The 15769-nt window shown below is 42.2% G+C and overlaps 1 protein-coding gene across 5 annotated transcripts in view; it reads left to right on the top strand.

The window, feature by feature from the left end:
• The first annotated feature begins 92 nt into the window (after positions 1–92).
• Positions 93–15769, top strand: part of LOC105278795 (calcium-transporting ATPase sarcoplasmic/endoplasmic reticulum type) — a 46149-nt gene continuing 30472 nt past the window's right edge. For 3 of the 5 annotated variants that reach the window (XM_020031372.2, XM_020031375.2, XM_011338152.3), the window contains exons 1-2: positions 6881–7753; positions 8678–8869. In XM_020031372.2, the coding sequence (XP_019886931.1) occupies positions 8752–8869 (118 nt within the window). In that variant the 5' untranslated portion in view covers positions 6881–7753; positions 8678–8751. Of the gene's footprint in view, positions 218–3668; positions 3811–6880; positions 7754–8677; positions 8870–15769 lie in introns of those variants that run through there. The other 2 variants (XM_011338162.3, XM_011338171.3) reach the window with 2 other exon arrangements.

The following is a 15769-nucleotide window of genomic DNA, read 5'->3' as shown; positions in this document are numbered from 1 at the left end:
TACACGACCCACCCGCACGTTGTAGAAGCCCCCAGTCGAGAACGGCGCGTCGACGGACGATGATGCGCACCGTGGAGTAATCTTCAGGAGCAGTGAACCCCGAACGAGGACGAGAGGAACAGAGGGAGGAAGAGCGCAGTGTGATATCGGGGGTGGTCCACACCCCCCCGCAGCATTGCCCAGTGAAAAAGTTGAAGAATTGAAGGCAGAGGCACTGGTAAGTCCACTTGCCGCACGGGGGTGCAGTGTTCTTTTCGTGTGATCACGCGCAGTGACCGATATCACCCTCTCCGGACTGGGAACTCCGGGAGGAGGGGCGACAAGTGTAGTGACGGAGAAAGCAAGGATCTAACCGTGATGGGCTTTACGAACGTTACTGTCGTGATTAAATCGTCGAATAATGGATTGTCATCGGTAATTCTCTCCTTATTCGTCACTGAATAAGGGTTGAGAACGTCGCTCCGTAGTGAACGCTCGGTTCGTTCGCCATTCGCGAGATCTCTCGTGCGATGTTGGAATGTAGTTGCGAGATTCGGAAATTCCGGAAGTTGTTAGTGTTTGTTATAAGAGAGACTTGATAGTATCGCTTTAGAGTGGCGAGATTGTAATTACTTTTACGTGGTTCGTAAAAGAGCATTCCTTTCTCAAGTGAATCAAGTTAGGCATTTGTGGAATTTCGTATTCTGGAACTTTTTCGTTATTATACAAAATCCTGAAAAGAAGAATTATATGAGGTATTAATGAAAAATTTCTCGTGGATGTGGATACACTATATCTCACAAGTGATACTGCACTTACTTTTTATTCGTAAAATGCGGAATTAAAGGAGAAACTCAGAGTAAATAAAATAGCTATTTTTATTTAAATTACGTTAAATTAAATTTAAATTAATGCAGTCAAAGAATTATTCAATGAATTATACAAGATATCATCAGAATGTTTACCTCTCTCAGATAAACAAAGAAATGCTCTTTGATATTGCATAATAAAAAGTATGTCGAAACTTTAGTTTCGTTGCATTGATATTTTGATTTTGATATTATGATATATACATGAAACTTCGTTATATCGCAATATGTAGGTTCACGATTGCATAATGAGCTCTTGCACTTGCGAAGCAAATTCACGAGAAGCGCATTCCATGGAAAATAAAATATTTGGCGTGTCACAACAGAACTTTTCGTGTACACATTAAGAAAGAGGCATATCGTTAAAAACGTCGTAAAGTCGCAAAATGTCCCCGATCATACGTGTGAAACCGCGTAAAACCCGGTTTTAAGTGCGGTGCTCATCGCGCGCGCATTACGTGACCTATAATACCTAGAGCCAAGAATTCATTTTGGTTTTTGTAGGTCACCGCTGCGTCGACGTGCGCGTGTAAAATCATTTTCGCGACCTGAGAAATTACCTCGATCCGACATCGCGCGCGCGCGTAATCTGTGCGATCCTGAATTACGATTAAACGACACCATAAAGCGTTAAAGGGGACAGCATTTGACGTAAAAACAACTCCGTATTGATAAAAAAGCAACGCAGTCGCACAACTGCAAGAAAATATATGGTGTATTTAAATTTATCTTTTATTTTTATCTTTATATTGAAGAATTTATCTTTTCCTGAAAAATCATTATAGTTAATGTTCGTTAAAATAAATAGTAATTATGGTTAATATAATATCATAGTTAAACGTATTGCGCAGAATATCTTCTTTCTCTTTCCATTTTTCGGTGATCGGATAATTTCTGGCTGCTTGTCATGCGTTATTCTGAAAAATTTCAAAGACATTCTGTTGTCTTTGGCGACGGGTCCAAAGCGGAAAATGCGTGATGGATGATTTCATGTCATACGAAGGAACGTGTTAATGCGTGCACTGTCCGCAGCCGAAGTACATCCGCGTCACCATATGGCACCACGTCACAATGGCATAACATGGGTACATTACGTCACTAATATTAGAGGAAACGATCTGTCAAATGGGAACAGGCAAAGTCAATAACGCAGTCAGTTTCTCCGCAATACCATCGCGGATTTTCCAATTCGAAAAGCTATCGTGTTACATCATTAAATCAGTCGGAGGAGTTTGTAATGAACTCACGAATGCGATGCATCGATATTATCTGCATGGTAGTTTTAATAAAATATATCGGCGCACAATCGATCAATTTAAAGTACAAAAAATTAATTGCAGAAGAAAAAGAAATTATTAATATATAGCATCACGTGATTTCGAGTCTTTAGAAAAGATTTAATCGCGACACAATCAGTTCTCGCTTGCGAGCGGAATTTTGGAGTTTTTAAAGCGTCGGTTTGCGCGCGCGCGCGCATACGCAACTTAAAAATATTTTTTATATGGGATTTTTCTCGATGATGGACAATCCAACAAAGCGGATTACCTCATCTCGCATATCTGTGTGGGCCACTCGCCGCATACAAACACGCAATCTCTGTTTGTCTGCCAACAAGCACATTGCGTTTCTTATCCTTATGGCCCGTCCAACGTGTTGCATCTCGTCTTCAAATAGATTTCACCAATCCACGGCGGTGCACTCACTCAAATCGTGACTATGAGTCTGTTTCTCTCAGCTGTGATCTTTCTGGCTCGGCCTCGGGTAAAAAGGGCATGTATTACGATAGATTTTAATTGGCTAAACTAAATTAAATGTAACTGAAATTTCAATCAGTGGGATATCTCCTTTTCATCCTTCATCTTGACGGAATTTTTCTAAAGCTTCAAAAGATTTTAATTAATCAACTAGAACATGTATACTTTGTGCATTGAAGAGTTAAGCTTATGTTGTAATTAAAACGCATTATGAAATGAGTTAAGATTTTCTTTACACCTTTAGATACCGGAGCTTGTCTTATGAATATCTCCAGAGATTTTTCACTAATCTCAACGTAATGTTAATAAAATCAATAATTTTTAAAAACTTAAAAAATGTTTTTGCCTTGATAGTGTTTATATTTTGACAACATCCATAAGCATGCGAGGTGGCTGATACGCTTTCTAAAACTTGCACGACAAAACCAACATAAAGGCATGACGTGACTCACAAGATCGGTCTCATGCAACGCGATTTTGTGTAACTAAGAAAAGAAAAAGTTCATCGACCCTTCGACCCTCAACCCATATAGGATCGATCTGGAAAACTGACATACCCTTTCAAGAAGCAAAAAAATAATTAAAACTTAATGAAGCCGAATTAATAGAAAATTAAGATTTACCGATAATTAAAGAAAACCTTCATATTTTCTTACTACTAAATATAAACGTCAGAAATGAACATCAGAACTTTCAGATGTGCATTAGAATTTTCCCGAGCGACTGCAGCTCGCAAAATTCATTTCACGAGCTGGGAATTGAGAAACCTCGGAGACTGTCCTTAGTCCTCGACAGGACGCGCGGAGTGGCGGGCGACGCGCGCGGTGGAGAAGGAAGAAGTGACGGAGGAGGAGACTGATGATGAGGAGGACGAAGAGGAGGATGCGATGCCGGAGATCGGGAGAGCGGTTCGCTCCCGAGCTGATCTCTGCCAAAATAATTAGGAAGCCGTCGTCTTCTCGACGATGTGCTAAAAACGTTCGCTCGGGCGCGCGCGATTTGGCCGGCTAGTCGCGTCCCGGGCGCCCGAGCGAGCTGGTCCTCCTCGCGGGAGAGCACAGTCTCCGCAGCCGCAGCGTCCGCAGTACCGCGCGACCGGTCTCCAAGCTCGTACTGTATCGCGCGGATACCGTCTGTCCTGCGTGGACCACGAAACTGATGCGAGCGGTTTGCGCTCCGTTCAAGGGGATAGCCAACGTCGAGCCAGGGTTAGTCTTGCCGCGCGATTCTCATCGATCCTCAACCGGTAGGACTCGCGTAGGGCCCGCGTAGGGTCCGCGTCCTCGGCACCAACCCCGAGAGAGCTTTGGGGAGTTGGCCGACCTCCCCTCGTCACTATGTGATTCTTACGAGAAAGTCGTAGCTTGATTCGTGTCCACAAGTGACTGGTGAATGCGCGGTGTCCTTAAATTTGTAATTTTTATTTTACTGTAAATCCGATTTGGCGTAAGTCCGATCGGTGGGGAGCTTACTGGAAGAAACTCGTTTCGGGAGAGATGCCAGGCATCCCATGCATCCCATCGTGATCTTTTTTCCTTGTACTTTTCACGCATCCGACAGCGTAATTGGAATATGTCGGAGAATCGATGAATATTCGTTTCCATCCGATTAATCATATCACGAGATTTAATCATGCATTCCTGATCGGCGAGGAGCGAACGTCAGAGTAGATTGATGGGGATCGTACAGACTCCGCAGTACTGGTTGAGGATTGACCGCTTCCCGTTTTGATCATTTTCGTTACTTCGGATTTGTGCATTGGCCTTGAATGTGAACGAATATACGAGGATCCTCCCATGGGAGCGATGTGTGACGTGTGCAATTAACCATTTGTCAACACTTTTAGCAGAATTACTTCGCTCCGAGCGCATTTGCCTCGATTTTTCGAGCTTGAAGCGGAAAGTTGACGTTCAAGGATCCGAGGTAAAGGAATCGTATCGTGGGAATTCGATACGATGTGTTTAATTAACCGCGCGTCAGCATTTTGCCGGGCTTTTCGTCTGGGACATGCTACCTTGGATTTCCAAAGTAGCACAAGTGATTAACCTGTGTCTGATGATTAAGTGAGACGTTATAGGAATTAGACGTGTGCGACATATGTCGATTATTGTCTCGCATCTAAAGTACATCTGTCCATAATTCTTTTAGTGAACTTTTTAAACGTTTACTTCATTCATGTAACAACAGAACATTTGAAAAATATATATGCATGGGAATTACTGTCAGATTCGAATAATAGATTGTTCGCCTGTACTGTGATAGGCATTTTATTTTATCTTCATTAAATTCATAAATCATTTCAATTAATAACTTGAAGATGTGACATTTAAGAAGGGAGGATGTTATAGGAATTGTTGTATCTGTGACATATATAATTAATCATATTTTCTTTGCGTTGGCGTGATTCTTTAGCTCATTAGAATGTTTGTTTTAGAGGGACAGCGTGAAGATTATGAAAATGTGTAATTAACAATTTAATCCACCGTACATTTCAGCTAGAAAAAGTTGTCTCCATTCTGTGGATCGAGCGCAAAAAGCTGTTTAATGACTACAGAGGATCGCCAGGGTATTACAGCATTTTATTTTGAGCTCCAAGATCCTAGATTCTCAAAAACAGATTTGCGAAAGCGATGGAGAAAAAAATATTACAGTGCATTAACGTTTAATACATACAAGCCGCGTTATAAACAACCCGAGTCGCAAACCGAATATTTCTCGGGCTCTTGTCCGAAGTCCAGAGACAAAAGTCCGAAGAACATCTAGAATACATCCACACGATATCTGAAATATCCGGCAGCTTTTAGACGTGTTATAGACATCTTTTGGAGTCGTGCCAGCGCGTTGAATTTTCGAGCGTTCTTCATCGCAATCGCGCTGCCTGAAATTTGCAAGTTAGCAGGGGAAGCTAAAAGCCGATGATTACGGGGTGGTGGAGGATTGTCGCGGGAGTTACTGACGTGTGTGTATTTAATCAGCGAGCGCTCGCGTAAATGTCCCGTGAAATCTCTCTCTGAAACGAAGGAATTTCGCAAAGCGTCGAACCGTGAAGAGCGACTCCGGAAATCAGCTTACATAACGCGAGAGGCTAGCGAGGCTCTCAGCAGATAGAAGATCATTCCATAAATCGCGCGTCCCTTATTTTCACTGGCAGAGAAAAGGAAAGGAACGATTCGATGGAACAATGTCCGACAATAATCTCGATCGACTCTTATCACGTTATCGCTACTTAAATTGTCCGAAGCAATAATCCTCGTTCGCGTGATTGATACACGATACGTTTTGAACTTGACTCAAATTTTATGACCGTGTCACGTTGATCGTGAACGTTCATTGATCGAATGATATTCGTGCGATTTTACGGAAAAGAATTTTAGACAGAATTTTAGGGAGCTGATACATTCATGCTGGTATAATATATAGTGGTATTAATGATATGTATCATAGATCGCGATTTGCTTAAATTAAATTAAATATATTTTTTTATTATTATTAAATTAAATTAATTTAACAACAATCTGCAATTAAATAATTTGTCATCTTTGTTCTAATCAAATATCGATCGATTGGCGACACAATGGATGACATACGTAGAGATTCGACATAGAGAAAAAGAATAACGGCATCTATTTTCGGAAATTTGTGTATGCATTATTCGGAGCGCAAAATTTCGTCCGCGTCGTTCTGCGCGACGTCCATCGCGCTGGCAAAATCGGAAAGTGCAAGGAAATTTCTCAAGAAAGAGCTTCAGCTCGGAGCGAGCGTGTCAACGTTGACCGTCGTCGGTCAACACTCGGGCGAGTCGGCGACTTATTACCGCGACGTCGCGAATTACGTAAGAACAACACGCCGTGCGATCCGTCCACGGTCCTCGCGGCGAGTCTTAAAATACGCGCCAAGGAAATAGCCTAGCAGAAGCCTGAAAATAGCCGCGCGCGTCACGCACCGCTCGGCCAATGGCGTCGCTCCACATGCTCGCTGTCCGCGAGACGCGCCGCGACGCGTGTCGCGCGGCGCCGCAATCGAAACGCGCGCCGGCTCGAATTCGCGGCACGAATCGGTCCTCCGCGGAGCCGCAACGTTTCGAAAATCAGAGATCAATTTCGCCCAATTGCGATTCGTGACTCACCGATTACGATGATCGTCGGCGATCCTCTCGGCCGGCGCGACGAGAACCGCGATCCTTCGCGAGGTACGCCGACGGCGCGGCCATTGCCGCGAGCGCGCGCCGCCGGGCGGCGCTGGCGCTCGCGCGATGATTCGTCCGATTCGCCGTGTCAGTCTCGCGGAAGCGGAGGTCAGGTTAGCAGTTGTTGCGCTGGTTAGATCGTTCGGGAGAAATGACGTGCGTCTCGTGCGTTCGCGCCTCGTGATAACTCGCGCGCGCGACTCAGGCAATAGTAGCAGCAACGGCAGTAGCAGTGTAACGTTATCCGTTCCACGGCACCTTTCCTCCTCCTGTTCCTGTTCGTTGCGGGGGAGGCGCGGGACAGGAACGCGTACGCGAGACGTCGTGGGTCCGTCGTGAAGTTCGTCGCGGGACAAGCACGCGCGTTGTGCCACTGCCGCCGCAGTCGTCGTGGTCGTCGTGGTCGCGGTGGTCGCTGGTCGGTGTCGCTGTCGCTGCGCGGCTAACCTAAATATTCGGCGGCCGTAAAGTAATTTTCTTCTTTTCTTCTCTCTTCGTCTCACTCTCACTCTTCCTCTCCTCTACTCCTCTTTTTCTCTCTTCTTTCTGTCTTTCTTCCTTCCGTTTCTCTCTTTCTCTCTCCATCTTTCTCGATCCCTCTCTCTCTCTCTCTCTCACTCGCTCTCCGTTGACACGTCGTCATCGACGACCGCCGTGCCCCGTAGCCCGTCAACGCGGTGGGCTCCCTCGCTCCTCCGTGTGCCGACGAAGCCGCGAGCCACACGAAGCGTGTCGCGAGGATAACGTAGCGGGTCGCGAGTGCATGTCGCGCGGACACGTCGCGCTACAAACAGTGAGCATAAATCGCGGCGGAGTGCGCGCCGCGCTTCCACCGCCGTCGTCGTCCTCGTTCCCGTCCACGTCCACGTCGAGCCATCACGCGGAACTACCGTCACGTTTCATAGCTCCACACGGAGACGGAACACCGTGGGACTCTCTCCTGCGTCCTCGCGACACCACCTTCGGTACTGAGGTTTTACTCCGTTCTCTCCTGTGAACTCTCTCTGTGTATTCTCTGTGTATGTGTGTGTGTGTGCGTGTGCGTGTGTCTGTCTAGCTCTTTTTATCTTTCCAACTTCCCGTGGAGTCTTCATGGAGTAGCTCGTTCAAGATGCGTGCTTATGTATGTGCGTAGCCGAATTCACGTTGATGTGCTCGTTGAACAGCGAAGGTTCGCGTCTTTAGTGATTATCGGTTGTCATCCCCCCTTAATTGCTCTTTTTATCGATGGCGTGTACACCGGGGGTGTAGTCTAGAAAGAAGCTGCTAGGATCGCCAAGGGTTAATTCCGTGCTTCGTATCACAGAAAATTTCATAGCTCGATAAGTTGGCGAAACTATGAAAGATTGATTATAAGTTGTATAAGTATAATATATGGTGTAATGTGATTTTAGGATACAAAATTATCGGAGCAACTAACTTCGTTATTTGTGCATACTGTGTTTAAACAGCCTTAAGGCTGTCAAAGGTTGAAAAGATTGTGTGCAAAGATAATCGATGGGTATAAATATTCATGATTTCGTGGACATTACAGAAGAAAAATCGTCTTCTCGTGTAATGGTTTGACATTTTGAGGAAATTTATCCTCAGCCTTGAATATGGATTGAATGTAGCGTCCAGGACGTTAATTCTTTTGATCAAATCGATTAGTTTTATTTATCTCTCGAGCATTTTATTTGAGCATTTTATTTGATATAAACGATAAAAAGCGATTTCTTACTGATAAAATATTATTCGTGTAATTTATACTATGCTTTCGCGCTTGCTGAAAATTCGTTCATGTTGAAGCAATTTTTTGGTAATTTATTAACGCACTCTGCTCTGCATTTAATTCGCTGCGCACTGCGACATTAGAGATCCCGTTTAACGGATAATCCGTCCACTTGCAGATACTGTTAGTGTGAATGAACGTATACTATCGCTGAGGGGATAACATTGGTGAAGCATCTACGAAGCAGTAACCATGGAGGACGGCCACTGCAAAACCGTGGACGAGGTGATAAATTACTTCAACGTCGATCCCGACAATGGACTGTCGCCCGATCAGGTGAAGAGGAACCAGGAGAAGTATGGTCTCAACGGTAAGCAATTCGTCCTAATCGTACACCTCGACTTCGAATGTATAATGGCTCTGGAGAGATTTGTAGATTTCGCAAAAGAGAAAAAGAGAGAGCACAGCCCTTCTGCAGCAAGCAAACGATGTCGTTGCGGTTGTCGCGCGATATCACCCTGCGATACCATGGGCAAATACCACTCTCACGTGTCAGCCCGCGTAGCACACGCGCTTGCGATATCGCAGAAGTGTCGCGCGTCCACTCGCGACTACCGGTTCGAGGAGCGCGGTGAAGAACAGCGCTCTGTATCGGATTGTTACGTCGCGCCGTGGCGGTGCCGTGTTACTCGCCCATCTCCCACCATCGCAGGCCTCCACCGCCAGCGATTTCCTCGTACACGTGTTCGAAGTCATAGTTTTCTCTCAATGACGATTACGCGTGTACTCGCCTCGGCTTCTTCTCGGCTGCTAACCGCTCTGCAACGTTTCACCGCGCGTAGAAATACCGCGCGGTCCCTGTGCGCGCGCGCGCGTGAGGTATCTTTGATTCGCGTGGAAACGACATGCGTGATTGAAATGCCAAAAAAAAGTTGAACTGGTCACTTGCCGCAGCTCGATAACGTAATTACGTTTCGAGATATTGAAGTTTTCTTTCCTCGTATTCATGCGACAACCGCGCGATTGTCCGTATACTTCATCCCGCGAGATTAATTTCGTCGTCTCGCGATGAAGTCGCGCACATCCTGTGTATCGTTTCGTTACGGAAGGGCTGCTTACCACGTGCAATCGTGTAGCTGTCGATGTCTGCAATAATGTAATCAGGGACGTTTAAATCTCTCATCGACATTCCAATTTCCGTTGTCAATAAACCGCGCTCGATCGAATCGCGTACGTGTATAACTCTTCGGATCACGAATTGACGTCAAGATTCAGTGATCAGATCCCAATTTGGAGATCCGTGATAATGCTTCTTCGCGAAACTTAATCCTTCGCGATAATGATGCTCGAGATTAATACGTCAATGATGGCGAAACCAACGTTCATTAACATGACGCACACAAAAACATGCCGTGATAAGAAAAACTGTCTTTTAATCCTCTGATTCAACTTTGGTCTTTTACAAAATCTATAATGCAGAATAATAACAAAAAATTGTATTAATAATAATAAAATCTCTAAAATAATTTTGACATCATATTACATCTTACAAAATACTTTTGCAATGATAGAATATCGTGATTGACGAAATTAGAAAATTAGTCAAAATTAGAAAATTTATTGCTACATAATGATATGGGGAAATAATATGGGGTCGATATACACAGTTCGACGAAATGTCGACACAAACATATAACTCTTATTTCTAATTTTTATCGTCTTAAAGACTACAAAGTTAATATTGTCCGACCAACGCGTGGCATCGCACGGAGGAGGCAACTCGCACGTGTCTCGAACGGTTTATTTTCGCGTTACCAGTTAGCGCCCGTCGAAATGCCGGACGTTAGCCCCGGTCTCGGAGATCGAGTCTCAAGAACCACCGATAAATAATTTCCGTGACTTATGACTGCTGTGCATGATACGCTTATCGGTTCCTCAAACATCTCCATGTAAAGAAGGAAGTCCACGCTGCAGTCTAATCGTAAGAATGTAATTAAAAGGTCGTATATTAATGAAACGATATAAAACGATATAAATTTAGAACATCGATAAATGCCTTTCTCGGCTCAATGCTGATCTTTTTTTTGAAGATCAAAACAAAACGATAAACAGCTGAAAAAGTTTAATATTGCTAAATGATTTTCATTAAACTGAGGTTCACATATTTAATAAATAATTGTATTTGTTATTTTATGAGAAGATAGTAATTCGAAACTTATTTGCATTTATATGAAAAATGTATAATACATTGAAAATTCATTTCAGATATTTTTAGAAAAGAATTCTTTCAAAAGCAAATACTTTCTGATTCAAATATCTGACTCTCTTTGACTCGTAAACTTTGATTCGAGAATAAAATCTGAATCGGTTCTAAAAATAGATTTCTTCGGACGAAATACAACATTGCAAGTACTAATTAGCCCTGATTAATAAAATGGCAAATATTTTTGACGCAACGTGATAACTACACTGATTCATTATCGTTCGTCAACACCGAACATTGTGAAAGTGCATCATCGCGTGTGCTCGCACGTGCAACGAGTCGTCCGAGAATTTCGGGGCTATTCGCGTATATATTCGCGGTAAACATTACGCGAGGATTACGGCAGAGCTACAAAATAGGCGAGTGCGCGGCGAAGTATCGTCTTTCGTTTACGAAAATAAAATACAGCGAGCAACAAGTCCGCCAGCGTAGCCGATTCTTATAGTTGGACGTTATCTGGCGAGTTCCGCCGCTATTTTGACGCTCCCCCGCAGCGCGCCACATGATACAATTGTTTTAAATAACATAGGATGTCTCCCGGAGTCGCAGCACTCCTTCCTTCGTCCAGTTTTTCCCAGCCAAAATTTGGTCGATGGCGTGACTCGCGTCGCAGCTTTTTCGCAGTTCTGAACGTCAAGTATCTCGCGTGATGTGTCGGAAATTAAAATTTTGTTGAGGGTTTATTTGGAATTTTAAGGAATTTATTTCAGATTTTTCAAGCTCGTAGTTTGTGCTTTAAACATTATCTTAATTTTTCACATCGACCGTTAAAACATTAAAATACAGAATGGAAGGATAGGTCTAAGTTTCGTGGTATACCTTGTATATCCATTAATCATTCTGAGATAGGCTATAATCATGATGTTTATCCTCGCGTGAGTCCTGCAGAGACACTGCAGAGAACTGCTCGATAAACAAGCGATGACGATTTACCGACTTGCAGCGAACATTCTCTCATGCGTAGTAAAACTGACGTGGTCGATTAGCTGGCCAAACGGCCTTCGTCATCACCGTGCGTTCGACAGTAAATTTTACGTCTTCTCTCCGTCAGAATCGATCTCTTCCTGGCCATAAGAAAACTCGTATTAAATCAACGCGATTATTATTTATCTTATTACTCTATCTTAGCAAAAGACACCATAAAATTTGATGATCGCTATTAATCGACCTTTTTGCTTCGATCGCTCACACTAGGCGTTCTATACACGACGCGTTATTTTTCATCAAAAGATTCTTTGTCGAAGTTAAAAATACTTTTTGTTTTAGAAATATTAAGGCATCTTTAGTTCTAAAAATCTAAACGATTGGATATATAGATATTCTTGAAGAAACAGGATTTTAGATAAAGGTTTCAGTCGATCTCAATTAATTTAATTTAATTTTAAAGTTTATAAAAGAATTCTTCAGATAAAGCATGAGTAGTACGACGCTCTAAACAGTTAAAACATTTTTATATTTTGTGTAAGATTAATCGCGTGTAAAATTAATATACTTGTCAATATAACGTTACACACATGAGTTGTGTTTAACACACATGAGTGGTATTTAGTTATGAGAATTATGTGGACACGAAGGTGTAATTGGCATACATAACAATTTGAGGATTTAGATTGATCCGATAATGCGACTGTGCCGCTGTCGCGAGTTTGATGGATAGCGTAACTCAATTGCACGTGGCCGAGCGTTGCATCTGGCGGGCTGCACGCAGTCGCCTGATGGCTGGCGTTAATTACGTCGCGTCGTGGAGAACAAAAAACATAATCTCATTTAGGACAAACTCAATTCACGAAGTCGACCTACCTTGATTGGCGATTTTGACATGCAGATCCGAAGCGGCCGCCCCAAATACGAGACTTGCAAAATCGGAGCTTTATACAACTTTTTCCTAAAATAAATCCTTTTCATAATCAATGATTGAATATTCCATTAAAACGATACGATCATTGCGTCGTCAATTTAATTTAATTTCTTTTATCCATTCTTGTTATCCATTTTATTATCGATTGAACATGTATATATGTCGGTCAACGATTGCACGTGTAGATGAAATATCGAATTGAAGAGAGAAGACTCTAAAGGAAAGAACCTTAAGAATTGTACACGCGTAATTTTCTAAGTAAGATGATTAAGAAAAATTTTAGATTGCTTATTTTCGCGATTTAATTTGGAAGATAAAATTACAAATTTATCGAAAGGGATATAATTGATCAAAGATATGTTTACATTGACGTCATATGAAAGGAGCTTTGTCGTCTTGACGTCTTTAAGATAGCGCTATCTTTTATGGAGACTTTTATTATGATTTTCATCGGATAAGTATAATGTATACTTGTATATATATATATATATAGACGTGAACAACTCGACATTATGATAAATAGGTCTTGTTGCGTAACGAATACCATATAAATTATAGTAAATATTACATGTACAGACACTAACTTTTTGATGCATCGCTGTTTGCATTCGGAATTTTGTAGAGCGTTACACAGTATCGCTTGTGACGATAAATAATAAGTTTATTGTTTATTGCTGAAAAACGTTTTCAATTAATTCGAAACATTATACTTTTTATTTTATATTTCGGAAGCAGAAAAATATTAAGTTCTTAATGACACTTGTGCAACAATTTTTGTAGAAGGGTTGAACACCAGCGAGGAAGGAAAAGAGAATTATCGAGAACTTAGGAATTCTATTTAAGAGAGATTTATTTTTATATTATCACATTGTCTATCAGAAGCGTGCTTTTATGCCAAAATTAATAATTTGTCGTTTCGAGAAAATAAGCTTAAATTTACTTTCAGATGCGGCTATTAGAGCAGCATAAGCGCGTTCGGAAAATCACGAAGTCGATAGGGCGCTTTATCTCGAGATACTAATCATCCTAGTATATTTTTTTACTTGCATATTAAGGTGTAGCTATCTATTGGACATGCGTCAGACCTAATCCACTTTGCGACAAAATCGAATTTGAACTGGCGCAATCTATATTGGCCAGCGGAATTATCGTTATCTGCATAAATGTTAAACGCGACCAAAGCTCGATGAACATCAAGAGATCGTATTGATGACATCAATTCGGGATATCGGATCGGCGTGATTTGCGTTTCGCAACGGGAAAACGACAAATGCCATATGAAACGATAAATGACAATCCATGTGCATCGTTATCACGCTGTGCGTGCATCTCGTCGTCGTTCATGTTTGCATTCGTTTGCACAGGTAAACAAATTGTAAGTGGTTACGCAGCGATTTCTTTCACTCCATCTTTCTCAGTGGTTAATCGCGCGGTAGACTGTACAGCAACAGCAATAAAATGTCATCGCCCACATAAATTCGCGTTACATTAGCCCCTCGGGCAAGCTTCCCGCACTTCTTGAGACGAAGAACTCGGCCGCTATGCTACGGTCATCCGCAGGGTATAATATAATAAATACCAAGGGTAAATCTCACGAGAGGGGCGAGACGAACTATGTACATCAATTTTCATTAGTTTCCAAGTTACTAATTATATTTTTGCAAATGGAAATTTTGCATAAAACACGAATTCTCTCGCGTAAATGTTTAATTGGCTGCTTTCAAAGAGACGGTTGGTTACTGGCAATTTTCGGCTTTTTACGGATTTCAGCCAATTTTCATTGATTGTGCGATGAAAAGCGCATGTTCATCGGAAAGGATATCGAGTAGTTATTAAATTAATTCCGTTTTTCCGTAGAGCGAATCAATAATTTGTGATAAAATAAACGAGCTGTTTTAATTATCATGAGAGTGGCTACGTTGTTTTGGTAGCATTAAAGTATTGTTGCGATAAAGGTATTTAACAGGCTTAACAAAGCGACACTTAGCTGTGCAAACATCAAAATGTTTAGACATTGCATCAGATTTACGATAATTTTCCAAATCCTTCTCAAATATGTATAGTTGCATCAATTTCCAAGTTTCCAATTACATTTTCGCAAAAAACGCAATTTTCTCGCGTGCATAAATTTATAATTCACTATTTTCAGAGAATAGAGTTCGAGAGTACGTACTAGCTACACAAATTCCGCGATTTACATTTGTCTCGTGCACGCATACTGTTTTCATATGCATTTAGACTTCGATTATGCAATGTATGGTATATTCATGATGACACGGGAACCGCGAGAAAAGAGATCGTATGCAGCACAATTCTTTGATCTTTTTAGGTCAAGGATTGAGTGCTGATTCAGCAGTAACGGGTGTTCACAATTGAAAAATTTACATATGCTTATTATTTTCTGCTAAGTTGAAACCTTTTGAGGTTTCGGTACCAAACCTCTTCGCTTCGAGAAGAAAAAAGAAATCTGGATCAATAGACTGCTTCCATGATGATGAGATGGTTACAGCTAAAGAGAAAGAAACAGAGAGAAACAGAGAGTAATAAAATGGTAAACGAATGTAGATGTAGATTTGAGAGATGCATAATAAATACGTGAGTAATTGATAATTTTGAAAAATCTGAATTGTCGGGCAGAACATGCAAGCTCCTATTTAATCTCGCTATCACAATGAGTAGCAGAAGGAAGCTAATAAATGGTATCCTGACAGGACTAAAAGCTTGACGCTAGAGGGTCTATATCTCATTTAGCTTTAATCAGCGTCACGGCAGGGATATCCAGCATGCTCTAGTTTTTACACGGTGGTAATTACATCTCTCTCTCTCTTTTTCTCGCTCTATCTCTGTATCTCTGTTTCTCTCTGGTTCTTTCTGTCTCGACTCGTTGCGCTCCGCGACTCGCGCGCGAGAGGCCTGACGTGGATAACTTTCAGCGTAAGCAACCACGTCAGAGCAGCGTCGTTGGCCGATTCATTATTAATGAGTTTGACTACGAGGAGACGTTTTCACCGGCGTCTTCCGTCGTCGACTTGGCGCGATTGTACGCGAAAGCTGAAGTGCCATCGCGGTGGAGAACGTGACGGCCTGTAAATTGGGTCGTCGGATTAACGCGGGCATGCCACTCCTCAATTTAATTTTCATCAATTCCA

This window comes from Ooceraea biroi, chromosome 4, assembly GCF_003672135.1.
Source record: "Ooceraea biroi isolate clonal line C1 chromosome 4, Obir_v5.4, whole genome shotgun sequence".
Lineage (NCBI taxonomy): Eukaryota > Metazoa > Arthropoda > Insecta > Hymenoptera > Formicidae > Ooceraea > Ooceraea biroi.
The sequence above is the reverse complement of the archived record's forward strand: the minus strand, read 5'-3'. Positions and strand labels throughout refer to the sequence as shown.